Consider the following 24,166-nt stretch of genomic DNA (forward strand, 5'->3'; position numbering starts at 1 on the left):
TCTTTTCTGACCACACCATTCTATGTCCTTTTTTCTGGCTATCATCTGATTCCATTAGTATTTTGGGAAAAGTGGTGGACAAAACAACAGACATTATTCTGAAGGTAGCTGTACCTTGTTTGCAAACAAAAACAGAGAAGTGGATTGTTTTGTCTTGTTTTTCAGCTTTCTCCCCAATATTATTAAGATATAATTGACATGTGTAAATTTAAGGTGTACAGTATAATGTGTTAGTACATGTATATATTACAAAATGTTTACGAAAAAAAGGTTAGTTAGCACATTCTTTACCCCAGATATTTACCATTTTAGTGTTGTTATGATAAGAACATTAATTTCTTTCATAGCAACTTTCACATCTGAAACATTTCTTCAAAACTGAGAGCCTTAGCTGACTGCCAGGGCCCCTGAAAATCAAACTTAAAAGCTCCTGCATAGCAAAAGAAACCATCAATGAGATGAAGAGGTCACCTACAGAATGGAGAACATATTTGCAAATCCATATCTTATCTGATAAGGGATTAATATCCAAAATATACTCCTACAAGGCACTAGTAAAAACAAAAAACAGACAAACCGACAAAAAAACTCCAAACAACCAGTTCAGAACTGAATAGACAGTTTTCCAAAGAAGACTAACAAATAGGCAACTGTTTGGTACTCTCTACCACTTATCAACAGGGAAATGCAAATCAAAGCCATAATGAGATATCAACTCCCACCTGTTATCAAAAAGATAAGAGAGAACAAATGCTGGTGAGGATGCACTGTTGGTGGGAATGTAAATTAATATAACTACCATGTACAACAGTATGGAAGTTCCTCAAGACTTTAAAATAGAACGACCAAATGATTCAGCAGTTTCGTTTCTGGGTGTATATCTGAAGAGATAGCTGCATGCCATGTTCATTGCAGCATCATTTACAGTAGCCAACAAATGGAAACCACCTAGTGTCCATCTACAGAGGAATGGATGAAGAAACTGTGGTATGCCTGTATATACAATGGAATACTATCCAACCATGACAAAGAAGGAAATTCTGCCATTGGCCACAACATGGAAGGACCTTGAAGGCATTATGCTAAGTGAAATGGATCAGTCAGAGAAATACAAATGTATGATTTTGTTTATACATAGAGTCAAAAAATATTGAACTCATAGAAACTGAGTAGAGCGGTGGTTGCCAGGGGCTGAGGAGTTGAGGGGTGCTGGAAATGAAGGCATATTGGTCAAAGGGTATAAACTTTCAGTTGTAGGATGAGTAAATCCCAGGAAGCTAATGTACATGGTGGTGACTGTAGTTAACAATACACTGTTATGTACTTGAAAGTTGCTCTGAGAGTAATTAATGTTCTTACCATAATGATGCCAACAAAATGGTAATTATGTGAAAAGTTTCTTATTAGGGACTTTCAAACTATTGTCACTTGCATACTTGTTTTAAATAGGCAGATTTTTTGGAAAGTGAGAATTCATGAAATAAAAAGAGTTTAATGCATTTTGAGGATATAGAAGTAAATGATTTCAAATTCTTTTTGACAATTAATGAACTGGATGTTATCAATGAATATGGAATATTACATATATCTATGTAAAATATTACAAATGTGGATCTATCTTTAGACATGGGGTGAAAATAAAAGTAAGTACAGAATTGTTTAAACTGATTTTATTATAGGGGTGCTTTGTGATCTGTTGGTTAGGCGTCCAACTTCGGCTCAGGTCACGATACCATTGTTCCTTACCTCTAGCCCCGTGTTGGGCACTGCACTGACAGTGTAGAGGCTGCTTGGTGTTCTCTCTTTTCCTCAATCTCTCTTTCTCAACATAAATAAATAAACTTAAAAAAAATAAACTTATTTTACTATGTAAAGATCCTGACTGAAATAATAGTATTTGTATTACATTTTTATTAAAATGGTTGTACTTTTCTCTTTTTAATAATGTATATTTTATTGCAAGTTGTAATATCAAATGTGTTTTTGTTTTTTACCCATCTCTTGTCCTTTTCCTCAATAATACCATTAAATTTTTAAAAATTTTAATAAATTAGTTTATTATTCTTTAAAATATTTTAGTGTGAATTGTATGACAAACAAGCAGTCCTTGTGGTATAAAGTCTTTATTTGGGTAAAGAATGTGATAATTGCTAAGTTAAAGGACAAATTATGACCTCTCATTCTGAAAACATTGTTACTGCCAAAATCTACCGGCCCAGTGATTTTTTTTTTAATGTTTATGAAAGTGTCCTCAACATTTTTCTTGAGGATTTTTATTTTTCTTAAGTTTTGTACCAAACTTTTTTCTTTTACATGGTATTATTGAGTTATATGTATTATAAAAGTTTAATTCTTATATAGCATCGTAAATCTTATACTTATGGAATTCTAGAAATCAAGACAATGATTTATTTTTTCTGTCAGATCATAACACATTTACCAGAGTAGGAAATTTTCAGTAGGTGACTGTTTGTACACAATTATTCAGATTTTAATTTGGCCATTGGGAGCCTCTGCCATTTTAATGTATTATTTGATTAATTTATATATTTAAGAAGGCTGTTTCAATTTAATGTAAATCATTCTAGTGTTAAAAAATTTTTTCATTGTCTTCAATGGAGTATTTTATACTTTAGATTGCCAACCACTTTAACGGTCAAATATCCTTAAAAATTTTGTGACTGTGACATGTATAGCAGCAATGTTATATGATAAAAAAGATATGATAAATATGATAAATATATGATAAATATGATAAATAAATAATAATTAAGCACAATTTTTTTTTTCTTTTGAAATGCTAGGAATCATGCTACTGAGTTGATTTGCATCAGTTCCTAAGTGAGATTTTATTTTGGTAACAGTTCTTCTTCATGACTTGTAATGCCATGCAGTTGAATCTTGATAATAAAAAAAAGGGAAAAAATTACTACTATAACTGCAGTGCTAATAACTTGAAAAACAAAAAGAGTGCACTGAGCTTAAGTACTTTGTATTCTCTTACAATAGTGCTGCTCATCAACACTTATACATCACCACTTAAATTAAATTAAATTCGATTGAATCTAAATTACCTGTTTCTGAGTAAATGGGATTTGGTAATTTACTATTAAGTCAATCTGCAAACTGATGTCATAATTTAGATTTGATTTTTTTTATGAGAATGATGTTAGGAATCATTCTTCAATTTGCAATTCTAATTTCCATAGTAGAGTAGGTATATCCCCTTCCTAATAATGGTTAACTTATACAGAACAAAATAGAAAAGAACAGAATACTAATGCTGATGTCTGTAAATTTTTATCACAGTGTATTAGCATTTTTGAACATATAATATTAGTCATTTGAAAACATAAGGTGGAAAGCTATTGGATAAGTAGATATTAAAGAAAAAGAGTAAGTTTTATGCATATGGTTTGAAAAGTAAGGGTTATAGTACAAATGTGCTGATATAGGCATGTAATTTTTTCTCAAATTACCCCTAGGACACATTATTTTATATCTCTTCCTCCTGTTATTATTATTGTTGTTGTTGCTATTTGTTGTTGTTTTCCAAATAGTTGTAGGCTTGAGGAATTTATCACATATATTTTCAAACATATGTTTTCCTATTTTTAAAGCTTCAAATCTTTGTCGTTAAGCCTACGTTGGCATAATTTCAAGAAGTGGTATTGGAAATTGTTAACTAATTTTATTCATTACCTAATATATTAATTATACTAATCAGAAATTATAAATTGAGGAATATATAAAATAATACTTAAATATTTTTATAGAGAGAAATGGAAAGATTTATAACAGCTACAAAATAAAATTGGTTGTGATAAGTATAGATATTCTGGAGTTCGGAGCAGGAAGATATATCAAGTTGACACTATAATTTCAGAGTTGAGTACTAAAAACAGTGACCGTATTATTCACAAAGCTGAAAGTATTTACTATCTGTCCCTTTACAGAAAAAGTTAGTTAACTCCTCATGTAAATTATTCCTCATTGGGGCACCTGGGTGGCTCAGTTGGGTAGTAGTGGGACTTGGTTTTGGCTCAAGTCCTGATCTCATGGCTTCCTGGGTTTGAGCCCCACATTGTGCAGAGCCCGCTTGGGAGTCTCTCTCTCCCTCGCTCTCTGCCCCTCCCCCACTCGTGCTGTCACTGCCTCTCCCAAAATAAATACAATTTAAAAAAATAGATATTACAACTAATACTATTCTTTATAAGCAGTAAAATTGTTTGAATTGGATAAGATGGCTTAAATGTAAAATACGGTTTTCAAAGAAAATGACTTGTAAAGAATCTTTAATCTTTCCATTTGTAAAATAAATCCAAGAAGTTCAACTTTTTTATAAAAGTTATTTTTTTTAATGTTTATTTATTTCTGAGAGAGAGAGAGAGAGAGAGAGACAGCCAGACAGACAGAGCATGAGTGGGAGAGGGGCAGAGAGAGAAGGAGAAACAGAATCCAAAGCAGGTTCCAGGCTCTGAGCTGTTAGCACAGAGCCCGACATGGAGGTCAAACCCATGAACTAACTGTGAGATCATGACCTGAGCCAGTGGGATGCTTAACCAACTGAGCCACCTAAGCACCCCTATAGAAGTTATTTTTAAAAAGTCATTAATTTTTCTTTGAAGTTTAATTAAACTCTTTAAAAAAATTTAATGTTAATTTTTAATATTGTATTTCTTTTAGTAGTTCTTTTAATATCCATATGACCCCATAGATATTTTTAGATATTTGTCATTATAAGAAAATTTGATTTTATAAACTGCTGTGATTTTTATATATTGTAGAGCAAACAATTTTCTTTCTTTGCAATCTTACTTAATACTATAATAATTTTTCATTAGATTATGTACTTTCATTGTATGTTATTGGAAATTTGAAGTTTAAAAAATAATATAGTGATAAAAATCTTTTTGTGGATTCATTTTATTTTGGTAAATTTGTGCTGACACTTTTTCTATTTCTTCTATGGAGTCTAGTCTGGTTATGCACTGTATATTTAATAGGATACTGAATTTTTTTCTGCTTGGAGGTCTACAGATTAAACTGTATTCTTTTTTTAAAAATCTGTCTTTAATGTTTATCTACCTTGGAGACAGACAGAGACAGAGTGTGAGCGGGGAAGGGGTAGAGAGAGAGGAGATACAGAATCTGAAGCAGGCTCCAGGTTCTGAGCTGTCAGCACAGAGCCTGACATGGGGTTTGAACTCACGAACCGTGAGATCGTGACCTGATCGGAAGTCGGATGCCCTGCCTACTGAGCCACCCAGGCGTCCTAAACTGTATTTTTTTAATATTCTTCTCTTTCAGTGGTTATTTTTTCCTTTTCATTTATTTTACTGTATATTTTTACTTTTTCCATTTGTTTTGATGAATTTACCTTACAGTTTTCCCCTTTTGTTGTTTTCAAAAGTAGGATTTTGATTTAATTAGGTGTCTTGTTCTATTTTTGCATCATTAATGTTTAGTTTTAGCTTTATGATTTCTTTTTATTTTTCCTTGGCTATCTTTTGGTTTACTCTGTGGTTCCTCTTATGCTTTTTACAGCAGAGGTTTTCACTTATTTTAACTCTTTAATTTTTCTAATTATAGTATCACTGCTTTAAATACATCATAGATTCCTTTATTTTCATGTTTTTTCATTATTTTTGAGAAATCATATAATTTTGATTTGTTTTCCCTCTCCTGCTTAGACTTGACTACCAGAAAGTTAAAAAAAATTTTTTTTCCATATGTCAGAGGCTCTTTGTTTTGTGTATTTGTAATTTCAAGTCAATGCATTGTAATCAGAATATTGTTTGCCATATTGTTGTTGAATTAAGTTCTCTTTAATTAGTATTTTCTTTTTTTTTTTTTTTTAATTTTTTTTTTTTCAACGTTTTTTATTTATTTTTTTGGGACAGAGAGAGACAGAGCATGAACGGGGGAGGGGCAGAGAGAGAGGGAGACACAGAATCGGAAACAGGCTCCAGGCTCCGAGCCATCAGCCCAGAGCCTGACGTGGGGCTCGAACTCACGGGCCGCGAGATCGTGACCTGGCTGAAGTCGGACGCTTAACCGACTGCGCCACCCAGGCGCCCCTAATTAGTATTTTCTATCTATGTTTCCTCTCTTCTCCTGTGGTGTTTCGTCATAGAGTGTTATGTTATTTGATCCATTGCTATGATTATTAGTAATATCATGTCTTCAAATATGAGTATTACATCCCGCTATGAATTCTGGTTTTAATATTTAAAAGTGCCCTTCTTTTTCAAGTTTAGTGCTTCTTGGCTTGACTTACACTTTGTCTAATATTATCTCTTTCTATGCTTTCTTTATTGTTTTCATATGTTTGATAAACTTTTCTTAATCTCTTCACTTGTAGCCATATTAAATCATTTTATTTTAGGTATATATATTTTTATAGCATTTAGTTGGATCCTGCTTTGTGGAACAATTTGGAAATATTTTTCTCAAATAGACGAGTTAAGGACATTCACATTTATTGATGTAACTAATAATATGATGTAAAATATGACATAATATTTGATATAAGATGGCTTTATAAAATTTTTATCACTTTTAAAATTTGCATATCATCATTTTGGTGTCCATTTTAGTTGTTTTAACACATACGGTTATGTAACCATCACCACAAGCAAGTTATGGAATATTTCCATCACTCTTCAAATGTCCCTCGTATAGCATATTTATAGTCAGTCTTTCTTGTCACTACTAACCTTGAAAACCACTGATCTATTTTCTGTCCTTATAATTTTGTGTTATGACTTTATTAAAAAGACCATTTATTAAGTGGAGCCCTGGAGTGTAAGATGATGAGCTTAGTTCAAAAAAAGACCATCAGGGAACTGAAATAGGGAAGTTTAGTACAGGTCCTGGAGTAAATGCATGACATGCCTTGAGGGGCCACGTGCAAAGGTCAAGGCAGGGTGCAGGCAGTAGGAGCAGCAGAACCTGGGGCACAGACCTTTGTTAGAGTCCATGAGTGGAGTGCTTTGAGGTTCCCAGGCTAAGGCTGGACTGGTCAACTCAAAACTATACAGAAGGGTTTTGGAAGGTTTTGTGGGGGGTCTTGTCTAAGGGGAGTACAAGGAAAAGGTCCTGCGAGGCAGAGGGAGACTGTTTATCACAAAGGCCAATGAGGAAGTCATATAGGAACTTACATTTAGTTATGACTCTGTCGGCCCTTATGTACAGCTCACGCTTACAAGAGGGACTAAGGTCAGTTTAAGGCCGCATGAGCTACTTGGCCACAAAATTAATGCTGTGGCAACAATACCATGGAATAGGTTAGCAGGTCTTTTACCTTTTATAAAATGTCATAAAATTTGCATCACATGGTATATAGACTTATAGTCCTATTTCAGTAGTATTTCTAAAAATTTTGCCTTTATTAAGTCATAATTTACACACAGTCAAATGTATTCATTTGAAGTGCATGGTTTTATGGATTTGGCAAATATACACAATCATGTAACCTCCACTACAATCAAGATATCAAAGTTTCATCAACCACAAAGTTTCTTTGCATACCATTTCCGTTAATCATTTCTCAGTGGCCCCAGACCCTAGTAGGAAACTGGTCTACTTTCTGTCATTATAGATTTGCCTTTCTCTAATTTTCATATCATGGAATTAAATAGCATATATTTGTTTTACAGTATATTTGAGATTACTCAAGTTGATGTCTGGGTAAACATTTTATTCCTTTTTATCATTGAATAGTATACCATGGATGGATATATAATAATTTATTTATCCACTCACCAGTTGATGAATTTTGGGGCTCTGTCCAGTTTGGGGCAATTATTAATTAAACAACTATAAATTTTCACATACATGTTTTTTTTGTGAGTGTATGTTCTCATTTTATCTATATGTAGGACAGCTAGGTCATATTGTAATTGTATGTTTACTTTTGTAGAAACTGCCAAACTATTTACCAAAATGGTTGCACAATTCTGCATTTCCATTAGTAATGGATTAGCATTCTAGTTGCTTCTATCTTCAACAGTACCTGGTGTTGTCAATTTTGTTGTTTTGATTTTAGCTATTCTAAGATATGTGAATGGTAGTTTGTTTTTAATTTGATTTTTCCTGAAGACTAATGTGTTAACTGTTTCTACTGTTTTGAGAGTTCTTTATATATTCTGGATACAAGTCCTTTGTCAGATGTGTTGCAATATTTCTTCCCAGATTATTTCTTGGGTTTTTGTTTGTTTGTTTGTTTTTTGTTTTTTGGGGGTTTTTTTGTTCTTTTAACACTCTTTCAAAGAACAGAAATTTTTAATTTTAGTAAAATCCAATTTATAAGTTTCTCTTTTTAAGTGGATCATGTTTTTGGTGTTATATCTAAGAAATCCCTGCCTAAAGCAGTTAAAAAGGATTTTTCTCCTGCAATTTTATAATTTTTAAGATTTTATTTTATAATACTAATTTTTACATTAAGGCCTATGATTCATTTTGAATTGCTTTATATGTTTCAATGTATGGGCTGACATTTACTTTTTATATTTGGATGTCTAATAGTTTCAGCACTATTTATTAAACAGAAACAGTATTCTTTTCTTTGTTGAATAGCCTTAGAAACTTTGTCAAAAATCAGTTGATTCTGTTTGTGTACATTTATTTCTAGATTATCTGTTCCATTCAGATATGTGTCTATCTTTTCATCAGTTCATATTGCCTTGGTTACAATAGCTTTTTTGTAACTATTGAATCAGATAGTGTGAGTCTTTCAGTTTTGTTCTTGTTTTCAAAATTGTTTTGGCTATTCCGCTTTCTTTGCCTTTCCATATAATACTAGAATCTCCTTTTCTTTTAATTTCTGTAAGAAATTCTTCTGAGATTTTGATTATGATTGCATGAAATTTATGTCAGAATTGACATCATAATTCTATTGAGTCTTATAATTCATGACTACAGTATATCTCTATTTATCTAGGTCTAATTTGATTTCTTTTGTTAGTATTTTATAATATTCAACATATGTTTTTGCATATATTTTATCAGACTTAAGTAATTTCACAGTTTTTGATACTGTTATTTATTTTCAATGGTTTATTTTTAGTATGTAGCAATGCAATAGATTTTGTATTCCATGAAGTTATTAAATTCGTTTATTATTTATATTAGTTTGGGGGATTAAAAATCATGCTGTCTGAAAATAGAATATTATTTCTTCCTTTACAGTTCTTTCCAAAATGTTTTTCTTGTTTTATCACACTGGTAAGAGGTTCAGTGTGGTATTGAGAAGTTGTGAAAGCAGACATTCTTGCTTTGTTGCCAATGCCAAAAGGAAAGCATTCCATCCTTCACCATTGCATACTATGTTAGCTAAAGGGTTTTCAAAAGTTCTTTAGAGTAGTTTTCTTGTGCACTTATTTTACTGAGTTTTTTTTGAATTAAGACTGATGTTGAATTCTTTCAGATACTTTTTCTGCATCTATTAGAATGATTTTTTGGTAATTCACTTTTAGTCTTTAGGCTTGGTAAACTACATTGATTAATTTTGAAATTTGAACTGGGTTTGCATTTCTGGGATATACCACAGTTGGCATTGATTTATTATCCTTTTTATATATTGCTGGGTTCAGTTTGCTGATATTTATTGAGGATTTTATTCTGCTATCATATTAATGAAAGATATTTCTGTCTAGATTTTTTTCTTACGTTTGGTTTTGTTATCAGGGTAATGCTGGTTTCATAAAATAAATGTTAATAAAAGTGTTATCTCCTTGTCTATGTTCTAAAAGATTTGTAGATATGATGCTACTTCTTACTTAAATATTTAGAATTTTCCAATGAAATCATATGCCTATAGTTGATTATTTGGTGTTTTGGTTTTGTTGTTTAAAGGTTTTAAATGAGAAATTTAATATGCTTAATAGTTATAATACTATTTAAGTTATTTATTTTTTCTTAAGGGAGCTATAATATTTCATGTATTGCAATGAAGTTTTCCACTTTGTCAAGGATATTTAATTTATGGGCATTAATTTATTTGAAAAATTATCTTATCCTTTTCTGTAGGGTCTATAATAGTGTCCCATCTTTCATTCCCGATGTTGGTAATTTGTGACTTCTCTCTTTTTTCTTGATCTGACTAGAGACTTACTAACTTTATTGATCTTTTAGAAGAACCAGCCTCTCTGTGTATGTATATATAGGTATATGTGTGTGTATATATGTATGTATATATATGCTATTAGTTATATATTAATGTAATATATATAATATAATATAACATATTATAATATATATGGAACATACAGTAAAACCTTGGTTTGTGAGCATAATTCATTCTGGAAACATTCTTGTAATCCAAAGCACTTGTATATCAAAGCGAATTTCCCCATAAGAAATAATGATTCATTCCATAACCTAAAAATATTCATATAAAAATGATTACAATACTATAGTATAGTATAAAATAATAAAGAAAATACAAAACATAAAGAAAAATAAACAAAGTAACCTGCATTCACCTTTGAAAACCTTTGTGGCTGGTGTGAGGGAGACAAGAGAGAGGAAGTTATTGTGTAGGACGACTTTCACTATCAGCATCACTGCTATCTATTGGCTCAGTGGCATCTTTTTCTTTTCATGAAGATTTAACAAGGAACCTATCCAAGGACACTTGCCTTTGCCTCCTTTTGAGGATTTCACGGAAACGTGATACTGGATTGTCATGAAATACATTCATTGCTTGCACTGCCACAGCCTTACTGGGGTGTGCTTTTCTACACAATTTGGCACTGTTTCCCACATTTTACACATCTCCATAATCTCATTTGCAGTGAGGGATTCTTCTGCCTTTTCCTCTTCCTCCTCCACAGACGTAATGCAGACGTAGACTTATAGAATCTTGCACTTTTGGCCACTCTCATACCTCACTGGTACTTCTTGATGATTTCCTTCTTTACTTCCACCGTAATTATCTCCTTCTTCTTACTGTGCTTATTTTCAACCATTTCAGCTTGGGGGCTATTGTATACTGACTACAGTACAATATTAATAAACTCTTGTCATATACTGTATTTAACATAACTGGCAATAAGGCAGCAGAGGAAAGGGTCTATATCTGCAGGCAGCCTGACCTACAATTAAGCAAAGCATTCCTAAGCTTACTCTTGTATGGAAAAGCAAAGGCCTGTCCGTAGGTGCTTTGAAGTGACAAAAAATACAGTAATGCCAGTTGTGGGCATTTTCCAATGTTCTGAAAAATCACTGACTTCTGCCAAACACCATGGCCTGAGACCAAGCATCTGAGCATGGGAGACAATCACCCATAATCTTGCAGTGAATGAGAGAGAGAGAGAGAGAAGTACCATTGGCTCAATTGTGATCATGTGATGTTTGGCATCACATATTACTCATACTGCAAGACATGGCTCATTTATCAAGTTAAAATTTATTAGAAATGTTTGCTCATCTTGCGAAACACAGAACAAGTTACTTGCAATCCAAGGTTTTACTGTATATGGAATATATATGGAATATATGGAATATTCCTCTGTCTGATGAAAGCCATCTTAAAAACATGTACAGACATCAGTATGAACTCATGGTTAGCTTCATATAGATACAGATGCTTATATGTATAGAAATATTTATAAATATGTGTGTATATACACAGGTTAGCATGCACACACATATTTCCTTGTTCTGTGGGCTCAGCCTAGAGACAATGACAACATAGTAGCAACAAGCAAACCTACTGCCTAGGGTTTGGTTTCTGATACCATCCTCATGTAAAGAAACTCCTTGGAAGAAATAGTTGATTCAAGGACTTAGTGTAGCAAATACACAGGTGATCCCGGAGTATCTTGTACTGCTAGAAAGTAAGGAAGCATTAAAACAGAAAACAAAACACACAACTATGGGAATATGTCAAAAGGACACAAGAACCAAATGAAAGAACTAACAATGGCTAAAGCTGGAACAGTTTCAACAACAAAGTAAGGTAATATTGGATCATACTGCAAAGTAAAAATAGATATACACGAGTCCATAGTGATATAAATAAATCATTAAATGAATAAATGGTCAAACTCCATGTTTCCAAATAGTTTATGTAGATAGCATGTACCAAAGAAGGTAGCCTATAATTTCCCACTTAAATGTACATAAGAACTTCCTTCCAAAGAGTACAATATGGGAAAGTAGTAAAAAAGAGTAATTTTACAGAGAGAAACCAAAACTTGACAAACACTGTTTCAGCCAGGTCACCAAGGTTACCATCAGCAGAAATAAGTCACACTGATAGTCTATACCTTTGGTATGAAGTGACAAAAATTGCACTTAATCTCTGTGCTCTTCGTTTCAAAAACCCATAACCTCAGTCTAATCATAAGAAAAACACTTTACAAATGCTGCTTGATGTGCATTCTACCAAATGCCTTACTATTACTCCTCAAAACTGTGAAAATAATAAAAAAGAAAGAAAGTCTGAGAAACTGCCATAGCCAAGAAGGGCCAAAGGAGACATAACGAATGACTAAATGTTATCTGGTATCCTGGATGTGATCCTGGAGTAGAGAAAGGACATCTGAATACATTATGGACTGTGGTTAATAATGATGTCAGTATTAGTTAGGGGAGTGTGGAACTGTGAAGAGGGGGATTACAGAAACCTTTTTCATTTTTAAAAAGAGCATTTTGTCAGCTAGGTGAGGAGTGACCAGAGGGGTATGATGTAAAGACAGAGAAACCAGGTAAGTTTTTGCATTCATGCCAGGAGGAAAGATAATTAATTTGCTTTAAAAAGAATTAAACTGGGGCGCCTGGGTGGCTCAGTCGGTTAAGCATCCGACTTCAGCTCAGGTCACGATCTCACGGTCCGTGAGTTCGAGCCCCGCGTCGGGCTCTGGGCTGATGGCTCAGAGCCTGGAGCCTGCTTCCCATTCTGTGTCTCCCTCTCTCTCTGACCCTCCCCCGTTCATGCTCTGTCTCTCTCTGTCTCCAAAATAAATAAACGTTAAAAAAAAAATTAAAAAAAAAGAATTAAACCCATTAAATTTTATAAACAATATTCAAGAATTTATAATCAGATCAATATGTGTAATATTTAGACAGACTTGTCTGTATGTTCATCCCACATATTTTTATCCAGAAATAGGTTTTATTACATTCATTTTACATTTAACCCTGTATTTTGAAACATTACTTTATAAGGAATGGTACATATTATATTAATAAGGAGCGTGCTAATTATCGGTAGGAAGTTTATGCTGATCTGGAATAGATTGTCATAGTTGGTTTTATCCAGTAATAGCTAATTTAAACCCTAGTCTGCTTTTATTTACTTGAAAAAATTGATTAAATAAAAACTCAAGATCTTGAATTGCTTGCCTGAAACATAGCTTGTCGTTGACATGACTCGGTGACTAACTTCCATTATGTAAGTATGCTTTTATGTCAGCATTTTGAAAGACTGTGATCCAAATAATAGTTTGAAGAACTGCTCTTTTAATTTCAGTTTGTTAGATGAACTTGATAATTTCAGCACATCCCTTTATATTTTCATTTTTGTTTATCCCATATTATATCAGAGTTTATTTATGGCAGGCTGACATTTTGCACAAACACACTATTTTGTCCTTCAAGTTAACATTTTTTTCTCTCTTACAAATTCTGACATTTGTGGTAAATATCAAGCTATTAATCTCCTTCTGTATCCAAAGGCATTTAATGCAGCTTTCTTCATCAAATCATAAACTCAAAATGTTGATCATTATTATTAGTTAATGAAAAATATTGCATATCTTAAATTCAAATTTTAGATTTTAGACATGTTTTCAATATGAATTTTCAATGTAAGATCAAATGATCAAAATATATTATCATCATTGTTGCCATAGTTTCAGCTAACTCTGTTTCTTAGCATGTCACTAAATTGTTTGGAGGATTTTTAAAAACATGAGAAAAATTAAGATATTATGATATTTTCCCATTTTCCCATAATTAATCTCTTAATTTTGATTACATTTCTTTGAATAATTATTAGATATCTTAAATAACATCCTTATAGAAAAAGGAATTTCGGTGGTGCATTTATGCTGGCTAAAGTTTAAAACTAACTTTAAATGCACCTTGAATAAACTTGTCATATTTTTCATGGGAATGACCACAGAACCAAAATAGAACATACTGATTATCTTCAAAGGGCCATGTTCTAGCAATGACATCAACCAATAGAAATCTTTCCAATTAGAATTTAGGGTCAGAAATATTCTGTATCCTCAGGAGATACACTCTCAGGGACACTACAAATTTAGGGTGTTGTTACTGTTATTGATTTGACTCACTGTTTTTTAAATAAAATTGGCTAAATGATCACTCTTTTAAGTCAGCCTAATTTTTTTTTTGGTTTAAAAAATAATTTTTCATGTAATGCAACCTATATTGGATAAGGAGATTGTAGTCTGATCTAATTCACCTGAGAGAAATGTATAGAAACCAACATAGTTAAGAATAGTTAAAGATGTTTACTGTTGAAATTAAGAAGCTGAGGTAAAAATACATAGCAAGAAATCATTTTTGATATCTTGGTTCCAAAATATTGTAGCTAAAATTGTAAATGGTCGATCTTATAAAATTTTTCTTTGATTAAAAATAAAGAAAAATTTTTATCCAAGGATCACATTTTACAAAACTCCTGAACTTTATAATAAATGTCAATTTTATAAGTAAAAATAGTATTTTATGATCTGTAATTAGTAGGCAATTATAATCTGTATGAACACTGATTTATGAAAGAAATTTAAATGAACAAAAACTTTAAAAATGTTTTTCAGAATAACATCTGTACCAGCTTCCTCTCATGGATCTTAAGACTATATGAAGTCCTAAGAATACTCTTTTGTTAAATTTTGCTATTACATGTATTCATTTTTTCAGCAAAGTTTTATTAAGTGCTTGCTAGGTACCAAATGCTGTTCTAGGTACTGGAACAGGGTTATGAACAAGATGAACAAGGCTGCTATTCTCACAGAGCTTACGTTTTAGTGGAGAAAGACATTTTAACTAATGATTTAATTAATGATCATAACTTGTAAAATAAGATAGTTTCAGATTGAAGTATAGAAGAAAAAAGTTCACACAAGATATGGAGTAAGGGGGACGGCACCTACTTCAGAGAGTGTTTGAGAGAAGTGTGATATTTGGGGTCTTATCTGGATGATACAGAGTCAGCCACGTGAACATCTGTTGCTCAACTTCACTTAGAATGGTTGTCCCTCTGTTTATCCTTATTCCTTTCCCTGTGGGCCTTCCAGGTTCATTGAAAGGATCCTGGAGCTGCTGGATTCTGTTCTGGATAGAGAAAAACCCAGGACAGCAAGATGCATCTGAACCTAATGCTGTGTTTCATATTTTTCTGCTACCCCTCCCTTTCCTCCAGTCGCTTCCCAGCACTTTTGCACACTTTTACACACCAAGGAGTGATTTCTTGTCTTACATACGTTAGTATAAAAAATAGGATACGTTTTAAAACTGAAGTATAGTTGACACGCTATGTTACCAAAATATAGGATACTTTTAATGTTTTTCCCCCCCATTAGCACTTAACCAAGTTCTAATACACTATGTAGTTTATTATTACTGTTTTTGTCCTCCCTCACCAACACCATTAAGAATTTTGATGTTATTTTTCACTGATGCATCCAAGGACTTGGTGTGGTTTTCAGAATGTAGTAGATACTAAGTGAAATATGCGATGGATGAATAAATTGGCACCTCATATGAGGGAATCTGCTTGAATTAGTGTCTGCTTGGCTTTGTTCACCAATGATATCAAATGCTCCTTGGATCTGCCTTCCATTTCTAGAATCGGTCCAATGTCATTATTAAGCCTGTGGCTACGTGCGAGCTGTCTGACAATGTTTTCCGCAGGCTGTGTCCTGTAGAATTTCCTGTAGAAAGTCTCAGGGGGAGCAACCTTTTAAAAGATTTGCACAGTGCTTGGTAATGCTGACTTCCCTTTTGAACAGACGATACGGGATACTTTCAACTTGAGGCAAAAGCACCCCGATGATACGCTGAGTACAGAGATTGCTTCTGCCAAGTCTGCATTTCCTCTTGGGTGCGTTTATGTTAACAGATATGTTACTTTAGGGTCTCTCTTGCTTCTGTTTCTAAGGCAGTTTGTATTTCACATACACTTTCTGACACAGACCTCCGCCATCAATTCTTTATCCCATCATTATGCTCCTCATTGTGAAAGGTAGTAGAGTGTGGTCTGTAACAAAAGTTGGTCAGGGTCTTTACTTCAGTACTTTACTTCATGTTCAAGCATTACACTGTCACCTAATTTGTGAAGAAATGCAGCTATTGTTTTGGCATATTGGAAAATGTGTTAATTTGGCAAGTCTAGGCGTCTCATCACCCCGCTAGTGGAATCCCAGATTATCCTCTACAGACAAGCTGGAGTCAAAATATTAGTCATATTTCTTGTGAAGGCTTTTTCTTCTTTTATATTAATAGGTATAGGTAGATAATATAGTTGAAGTTTTGAAATGTTTTAGTGCTTTAGTTCATGATTATAACTTGTAGGTCCTTCCTTTAACTCCTACTTTATTTAGTCAGACATTCTTTGGGAAAATGTAGAATATTGTAGATATTTTCATGTGTATTAGTGTTTTGTTTACTTGTCTTAAAAATATTTTTGTTCCAAGGTACTTAATAATGCAGGCCCAGAAAGGGCAAGATCCGTTCCCAACTTACTCTTACGGACAGTCACCTGGGAAGAAAATTCATTTGTAATTTTTCCATTAAAAAATATTTTTTCTTAAATTTTTTAAGACATTTTCACCTATAACCAATCTCCTACAGCAATTATCTTTCCTCAGTCTCTGTATAAGTGCTTTGTAATTCTTCAAATGCTTAGAAGTTTTTTGGAAATGAATGCCACTATATTTAAAACATCTTGTATACACCACAAATTTAACCATCTTCTCAACTGACTATAATTCTTTATTTTATATAAGAAATACTGATACCCCTTATTTAGATTGCCATTTAAATTCCTTGGTGTTATTTCTTTGCACTGAAAGCTGGATAATTGTAAGGCTCATCTCTTTTGTAGTCCTTTACCTGATGGATTATATCTTCCTCTGCCTTTTGTCCAATGTCTAAAATTTATTTTCAAAAACTTTGTATAGTTTTCTAGTTGTTTAAGGAAGTAAAGATATCCCTTTTACTCCATTTTTACTGGAAGTGAAAATTCACTGCCATGGTTTTGAATGATTTTCATAAAAGATTATTAAAGGAAAAAGAGATTTCAGTACCTTGATGGTTTAGATTCAGCTGTCTTGGAAAATTCATTTATGTTGACCATCTCTTCTATACATGATGTAAAAGTATAATAATATTTATTATACCTGCTACGTAGCAGATATTATGGCAAGAATTTTATTTTTATTAATTCCGTTAATCTTTCCTCTAGCACTATGAAGTAGGTACTTTTATTTTGACCTTTTACATATGGGACAGCTGAGACACAAATAAGTTAGTTTTCCAAAATATTTACACCTAGTAAGTGGAAAGGTAGATTTCAAAATCAGAAATTCTCCATTTAGATACTGCATTATTGACTAATACACTATACAGTACTTCCTGAGAATTGTGTTACAGTATAATCTATGTTAGCAGAAATGTAGAACAACTTTAGTTTATTGACTAGTTTCCCCTCTCAAAATTCATTTCTTTCTTTTTTTTCTTTTTTTTTTTATGTTAGTTGTTTAAGAGAGACAGAGACAGTGCAAGCAGGGGAGGGGCAGAGAGACAGGGAGAATCCCAAGCAGGGTCTACACTGTCAGTACAGAGCCCGACTCCAGGCTTGAAGTCACGAAACTATGAGATCATGACCTGAGCCAAAATCAAGAGTCAGAAGCTTAACTGACTAAGCCACCCAGGCACCCCTCAAAATTCATTTCTTAATAACATGAAATTATAAAATGAAGTGACATATATTATTCTCTGAGTAGAATATGACAAAATAGTTGTATGCACACATATAGCTTGTCTTGACAAAAATATATGGGAGGGGGGCGCCTGGGTGACGCAGTGGCTTAAGTATCCGACTCGATTTTGGCTCAGGTCATGATCTCACTGTGTGTGAGCTTAAGCCCCATGTCAGGTTCTGTGCTGAGAACATGGAGCCTGCTTAGGATTTTCTTTCTTCCTCTCTCTCTGCTCCTCCCCTACATGCTGTCTCTCAAAATAAATAAACTTAAAATATATATGTGTGTGTCTTTGTATGTATATATACATATAAATATATACATAAAGATAAATTCTCCATATCCTTAACAGAGTTGAAATTTATTTTTTTGGCTTATAAGCAATTATTACCTGTACTGATACAAACTGTGATCATTATTAAATGTAGAAACTCATTTACATTATTTAGTTACGCACATTTAATATCAGAATTGCACATGAAACTTAGCATACATTCTTGAAGTAATTTCATAATAGTTTTCTAAAATCATTTAATGTAATAGCCTATGTAAAGGCCATCATTGTCGGTTGTTGACTTTATTGGATGTTCTAGATGAAGTTTTGATTTCAGCATATATGATTTATAATATAATGCTACAACTCTTTTGACGATTTAAAAATACTATATTTACAAATGCCATGAAACTCACCACAGATATTGGAGAACAACATAGATTAAGTTTCAAACTTTCTTTTATTTTGATCTTGCAGATTGCATTCTCACAACACAACACAATCATGGATCTTGTGCAGTTTTTTGTCACCTTCTTCAGGTAATTTGCTTTTACTGACTTCGAATTTATTAAACCTGTATTCTGATAATGTTCTATCAACCTGTTTGGTAATTTATCAAGTCTTTAACCTTAAAACATCAATGATGTGTCTTGAATAGCTTCATATACTTAAATATGTAACAGAGCAGAAGAACCATACTTGAAATGTACTTTTCAAGATTATTTTGCTGTTGGACTATATAAATGCTAATGGAATCAGTGGAAAGAAGATAACTTTGTGTTCCTGTCACATAAGTAATTAAAACCTACTTTAATTAATGAAATTAGCAGCATAGTCACCATATTGATTAGGTACATCTCCTACTGTTAATTCAATTATTTGTCAGGTAATTATCATATGTGCTTAGCAATGTGCTAAAAATCTGTAGAGCGTACATTTTCTGTCCTCAATGAGCTTCTAATCTGGAAATACTAAATACAACTTTGAATAGAGCATCATCCCTAAAATATTAGTTATTTGAGATATTAACAGTAAGTTCATAAAAACGTTTCCATGATTAAACAAGTTTGGAAAATACGGCTCTTTTAGTTTGTAAGTGACATTACTTCTACTGACATTGCAAGAATTTTTTTTTTCCTTAGAGATTTTAATGTGCTAATTTGCTACGTATCTTTCTAAAAAGAAGGTAGAGCTTGTAGCACTTCATAAAATGTGAAAACTCTTTTTGGGGAACATCTATTATTAATTCCACGGGATGTAAATAAAGAAACCTTGGATTGGGAGAAAAATTGAGTCAGTGATAGGATATCTGTGTTATGGCATCTTAGATCATCTGTAGAGGAAGGGATATTGCTTTTGTTAATATGATTATTATATGTACAGGTTGTGCTGGTGCGCTGGGTGCCTTCATGCAAATTAGACAATTTTGGCAGACATAGCCCTACATTATGGCATACAACTTTACCGAGTGCAGTATGAATTTTGACTCTACTCACCAAGTTGGCTGGACTGCCTTATGCAGTGAAACCTGTACAACCAGATCCTTGATATGGTTGATATGCTAAGCACTTTCTTAAATGCCAGAGTAACCATTATTGGTTATCTCATCCAGACACCCCTCCAATACTTAAATTCCTAAAGCCTTTCCCATAGGGAAGGGCCGGATAGTAAATATTTCAGGATTTGTGGGCTGTACTGTCTCTGTTGCATGGATGCAAACATTCTGCTACAGTACTAAACTGACATAGCCAATAAGGAAACAAATGGGAGTGGCTCTGTTCCAATAAACCTTTATTACAAAAGCAGCTGGTGGGCTGAATTCTGCCTGTGGACATAATTTGCCCAACCCCTCATCCAGCTTATGCCCAAATGCCTTTAATGACGAAAATGCATCATCTCCTGAGATAACATTTTCTATCTTCAGATAACTAATTGTCCTTTGTAATTGAGATGAAATCTGTCTCCCCATAATACCACTTCTCATTCATCCATACGGTCCAACACATAGCAAGTCTAATCTCTCTTCTGCATTTATAGCCCTTCAGTTTTCTAAGCTCTTTTTTCCAATTTACATATTCCCTATGTATCCAGTTCTGTTGTCAAAACCTTTGCTACATCGGTCACTTTGCCCTGAAAACAATCATGTTTGTCTATGTCCCTTTAAAAGTTGTAATTTCCAGAATTTAACAGTATAAACATATTTATCACTAACATGTGTGCCTACTTAAAATTTTCCCCTTAAAAAATGAAATAAGAAAGTGTCTTAAATATATTGAATGTTTTATGACTTTGTATTTCTGAGTATAAAAGGATTTTAGGGCTATTAACTAAGTTACAGTGTGTTTTGGGAAAGTATTAGAAGTTATAATCAAACAAGCATTATTTACTGCATCAAAATAAAACTTTTTCCATGCAGAAGGACGTGAATAGAAATATACAGAAAAGTTCAGCTCTGTATAAAAATTCACAAAGTTGATTATATGTAAATTATTTAAGTGTTTAGGGTTTTATTTTAAGCTTTTGAATTTGTATGCATATTTAAGTTCAATAGCCTTTTTATTAAGTAAAATAAGGCTAGTGTTAATGTGTACCATGTCTTAGAGATGATCCTATTTATTATGTTGTCATCATGGGCAAAGTGAAATAAAATATTCTAACTGTTGTGTGAGATAAAATATATTTGATGTGTTTTTTTGTCATTTAAATTTCTTTCAGTAGTGAAATGTAAATTAGTTTTAAAATCTTATTGTTAAGAAAAAACATGGACAGAATATTTTAAAGGTGTTTTTTTTTTTTTTTTTTTTTTTAAATAAAGCCACTGCTAAATTTTAAAAGAGAGCTTTCAACAGGTCAGCATTTCTGGACAATCTTCAATCAGGCCGTTGTTATTGCTATTGCTGTTTCTAACTGAGTTACTGAAATAGCAGAGGTGAATGTGCCAGCTTTTCAGTTTAGCCATGATTCTATGAAGGCCAGTTCTCAAACTCTGTCAGTTTTTACCTTTATGTTAGGCATAGTTCTCATGGTAAGTATAATTGGGCAAGTAGTAGGGAGATCATTTATAGGCGTAGCCTGGCTCTGATCTTAGCTTTCTATACTATCATAAGTAGGTCTTAGTTAGTAGGTGGAAATCTCAGTCCTTTCTTATATAGAATTAAAGGATTTTGTTGTTGTGAAAGTCTGTAGTATAACATAATGAAGGATTAGAAAACTGAAAGGCATTATTTTAAGAATAAGTGTTTTTTTCTGGTATGTGAAAGAGAAAAGTCTTTGTGAATCTGAAAAGTCTAAGTTATTTATTGTAAAAGAAGTTAAGCCTGGTAAATTCAATGGAGATGTAGTAGGCCCCTGTACCATTTAGATATACTGATATACTGATATACTGCCCCTGCACCATTTGGAATTTTAATGATGGTGCATATTTTCACTATCCCACTGGGATGATATAATGCTATTGATTTACCATCTTAACCAGATGGAGAGTAGTTTTAAAGGTTGCCACTCAGTCTTTCCCACTCTGATAGATACTACCTCCCAGACCAGGGACACAATGTAGAGGTTACTCTAACCTACGTTCTAATTATATATTTTAAAACTGAGGAAATTATTGCTGGGTGGATCCATAGACACAGTTGGCCCACTGTGAGCCAGAAGTTAGCCAGAATTTATTACATGACCCCTAAAGACACCCCAAATCTAACAAGGGGCCATCTTGACATTTTAGTCCTTGAGTATCTAGAGTATCATCTCTCAACCTATGTCTAATAGTAATCAAAATATCTGTTTATTCCTCGTGAATTATATATGTAACCATGTATATGCCTGTATGTAATTGTATACCCAAATATACACAAATAGAAAGATCATACAAAGGTCCCTTTGAGGATCATTTTATACACTTTTCAAGATGTTTCAAGATGTCCTTTCTTCTATGGACCCAGCCACCTGTTCTCTCCATGGGGTTCTGGATTTGTAAATTAGCTCATCTGGAAACTGAGCAGAGGGTCATGATTTTTCTATTGGGGCAACAATTCTTAGCCTGTTGTTTCTTCATTCTTGCTTAAAATAAAACTAAATGTTAAATAGCACCAGTGTTGGCTGTCCACCTAGTTTTCCCCTGAGGAGACCGTACATTCTTAATCATCTTCCCAGCTGTTTGTGGGCTAACCCCCTTGGCTGATCCAACAGACTTACTGACCATTATGGTAATTGTGGGCCATGGATTCCCTGACACCTGGCATCTTTTACTTTGGGTCCCCATTACTTAATGCCTACCCCAAGACTGCCTCTCCTGATGTCAGCTCTAGTCTGTAGAAGAAAGCCACCACTGAACTTCTTAGTGAAGCAGATGTTCCCTCATCATTGTATTCCTTCTGTAATAGCCTTGGTGAGTGGTGTGCCCTATGGAACACAGTCTACTAGTAGTTCTTCTGGTCTTACATAATATGTCCATTCTAGAACATTTCCTCTGTCAACTTCTTTGTTCCTTTCTCATCCATCTGCTTGGGCAACTCAGGTGTTTCCATTACACTTTCAATTGGCCATTGTTTTTTCCAGGCTTCTAAGAGTCACTCCATCCTCACGAGTCCTCAGTGGGGTATTATATCTCCTGTGGTCCTGAGAATATATCCCCAAATTCATGAATTCTTGCTTGTCCAGTCTTACCTGCCATCTCTCTTGATTAGACACCACCAAAATCCAGTTCCCATCACGCTCCCCTCGTTCCTGCCAGGACATTCTAGGTTATTCTTATAGCTCTTTCAAGTATATAATACCTTCCCTTTCTTATCAGGCCAAGATGTATTATGCTGTCATTATACTCTAGTTATCTGTCTGGCAAACAGGAGAGGAGGTGATGGCAGCTTGGTAGGGATGTAGTTATTGTCTCTGTTACCAGGGAAGGGAGATGTAGAACAACAGAAGTTTCCTTAGAAGCCCTCATTGAGATATATCATTCTAAATATTCCTATCCCATATTTTAAGGGCTAGGTTTTCCCAACCATGGCCCTTGTCTTTGCATGAGATAACTGTTCTGGCTGAACATTCGATCATCTCTGGGGCTCTGCAACTCTAACAACCAGATCATTATCCTGCTGATCATCCATATTGGCTTTTCCAATGTCAAAGAAAAGGGCTTCATTTAAAGCTATAAAAGAGACTCTCTAGCTTTTATATTTAGTTACTAATATTTGTTAATGGCCTTCAGTCTCTCATTATCACACTGCGCGTATTAATACAACATAGCAGCAATCAGCCAACCCACACTCTTTTGAAGATGTTTCCCTACATTCCCACTGGTGAAAGCTTTAGCAATGGAAGCATTCTTTCAACCACCCTACTAACATTGATGATGTTCTTTTAGCCTGCCAAGGAAGAAGGGAGACAGTTCCAAATCCCCTTTTTACCTCCTGATTACCCAGATAAATCTTCAGAGAAGCAGACCCAAGATGGGATTAAATATACAGTAAATGCATTAGGGGAAACTCCTGCAGAGGAAAGAGCAGGGGAGAAGGTGACGGATCTTCTAGACCACAATGCTGAACTGACCTTTGTGAAGTGGAACAGGAAGAAAAGGTAGTTGAGTGAAAGAGCCTGAGATTTCAGTGCACTCTGCAAGCCAAATCACTCATCAGAGGAGTTCTGCATCTCCCAGTATCAGCCTTTGACTAAAGATGGTGGGAGCCTTTGATTAATTGTGCTCTTTGTAGTCAGGGATCAGGGAGGCACATTTTAATAGTTGGCACAATAGATTTGTCTGTTACTTGAAGGTTTGGTAGAACTGCCCTGTAAAACCATATGAATTTTGGTAAGGTTTTTAAATTTGTTTTTGCATGCTTTGAATTTTAGATTTTGCAGTTTCTCATGAAATTTCATTAGTATTTACATCTCAGGTTTTCTATTTTTTCTTGACGTAGTTGATAATTTTGTT

General features: G+C 33.6%; 1 protein-coding gene across 1 annotated transcript in view; it reads left to right on the forward strand.

Annotated features, from left to right (window-relative positions):
- ATRNL1 (attractin like 1) overlaps window positions 1-24,166 on the forward strand; it is a 764,129-nt gene that overhangs the window by 323,235 nt on the left and 416,728 nt on the right. The window contains exon 25 of the mRNA XM_019459544.2: window positions 18,715-18,776. Within this exon, the coding sequence (XP_019315089.2) occupies window positions 18,715-18,776 (62 nt within the window). The remainder of the gene's footprint in view (window positions 1-18,714; window positions 18,777-24,166) is intronic.

This window comes from Panthera pardus, unplaced genomic scaffold, assembly GCF_024362965.1.
Source record: "Panthera pardus isolate Hobbes unplaced genomic scaffold, ASM2436296v1 HiC_scaffold_22, whole genome shotgun sequence".
Taxonomy (NCBI): domain Eukaryota; kingdom Metazoa; phylum Chordata; class Mammalia; order Carnivora; family Felidae; genus Panthera; species Panthera pardus.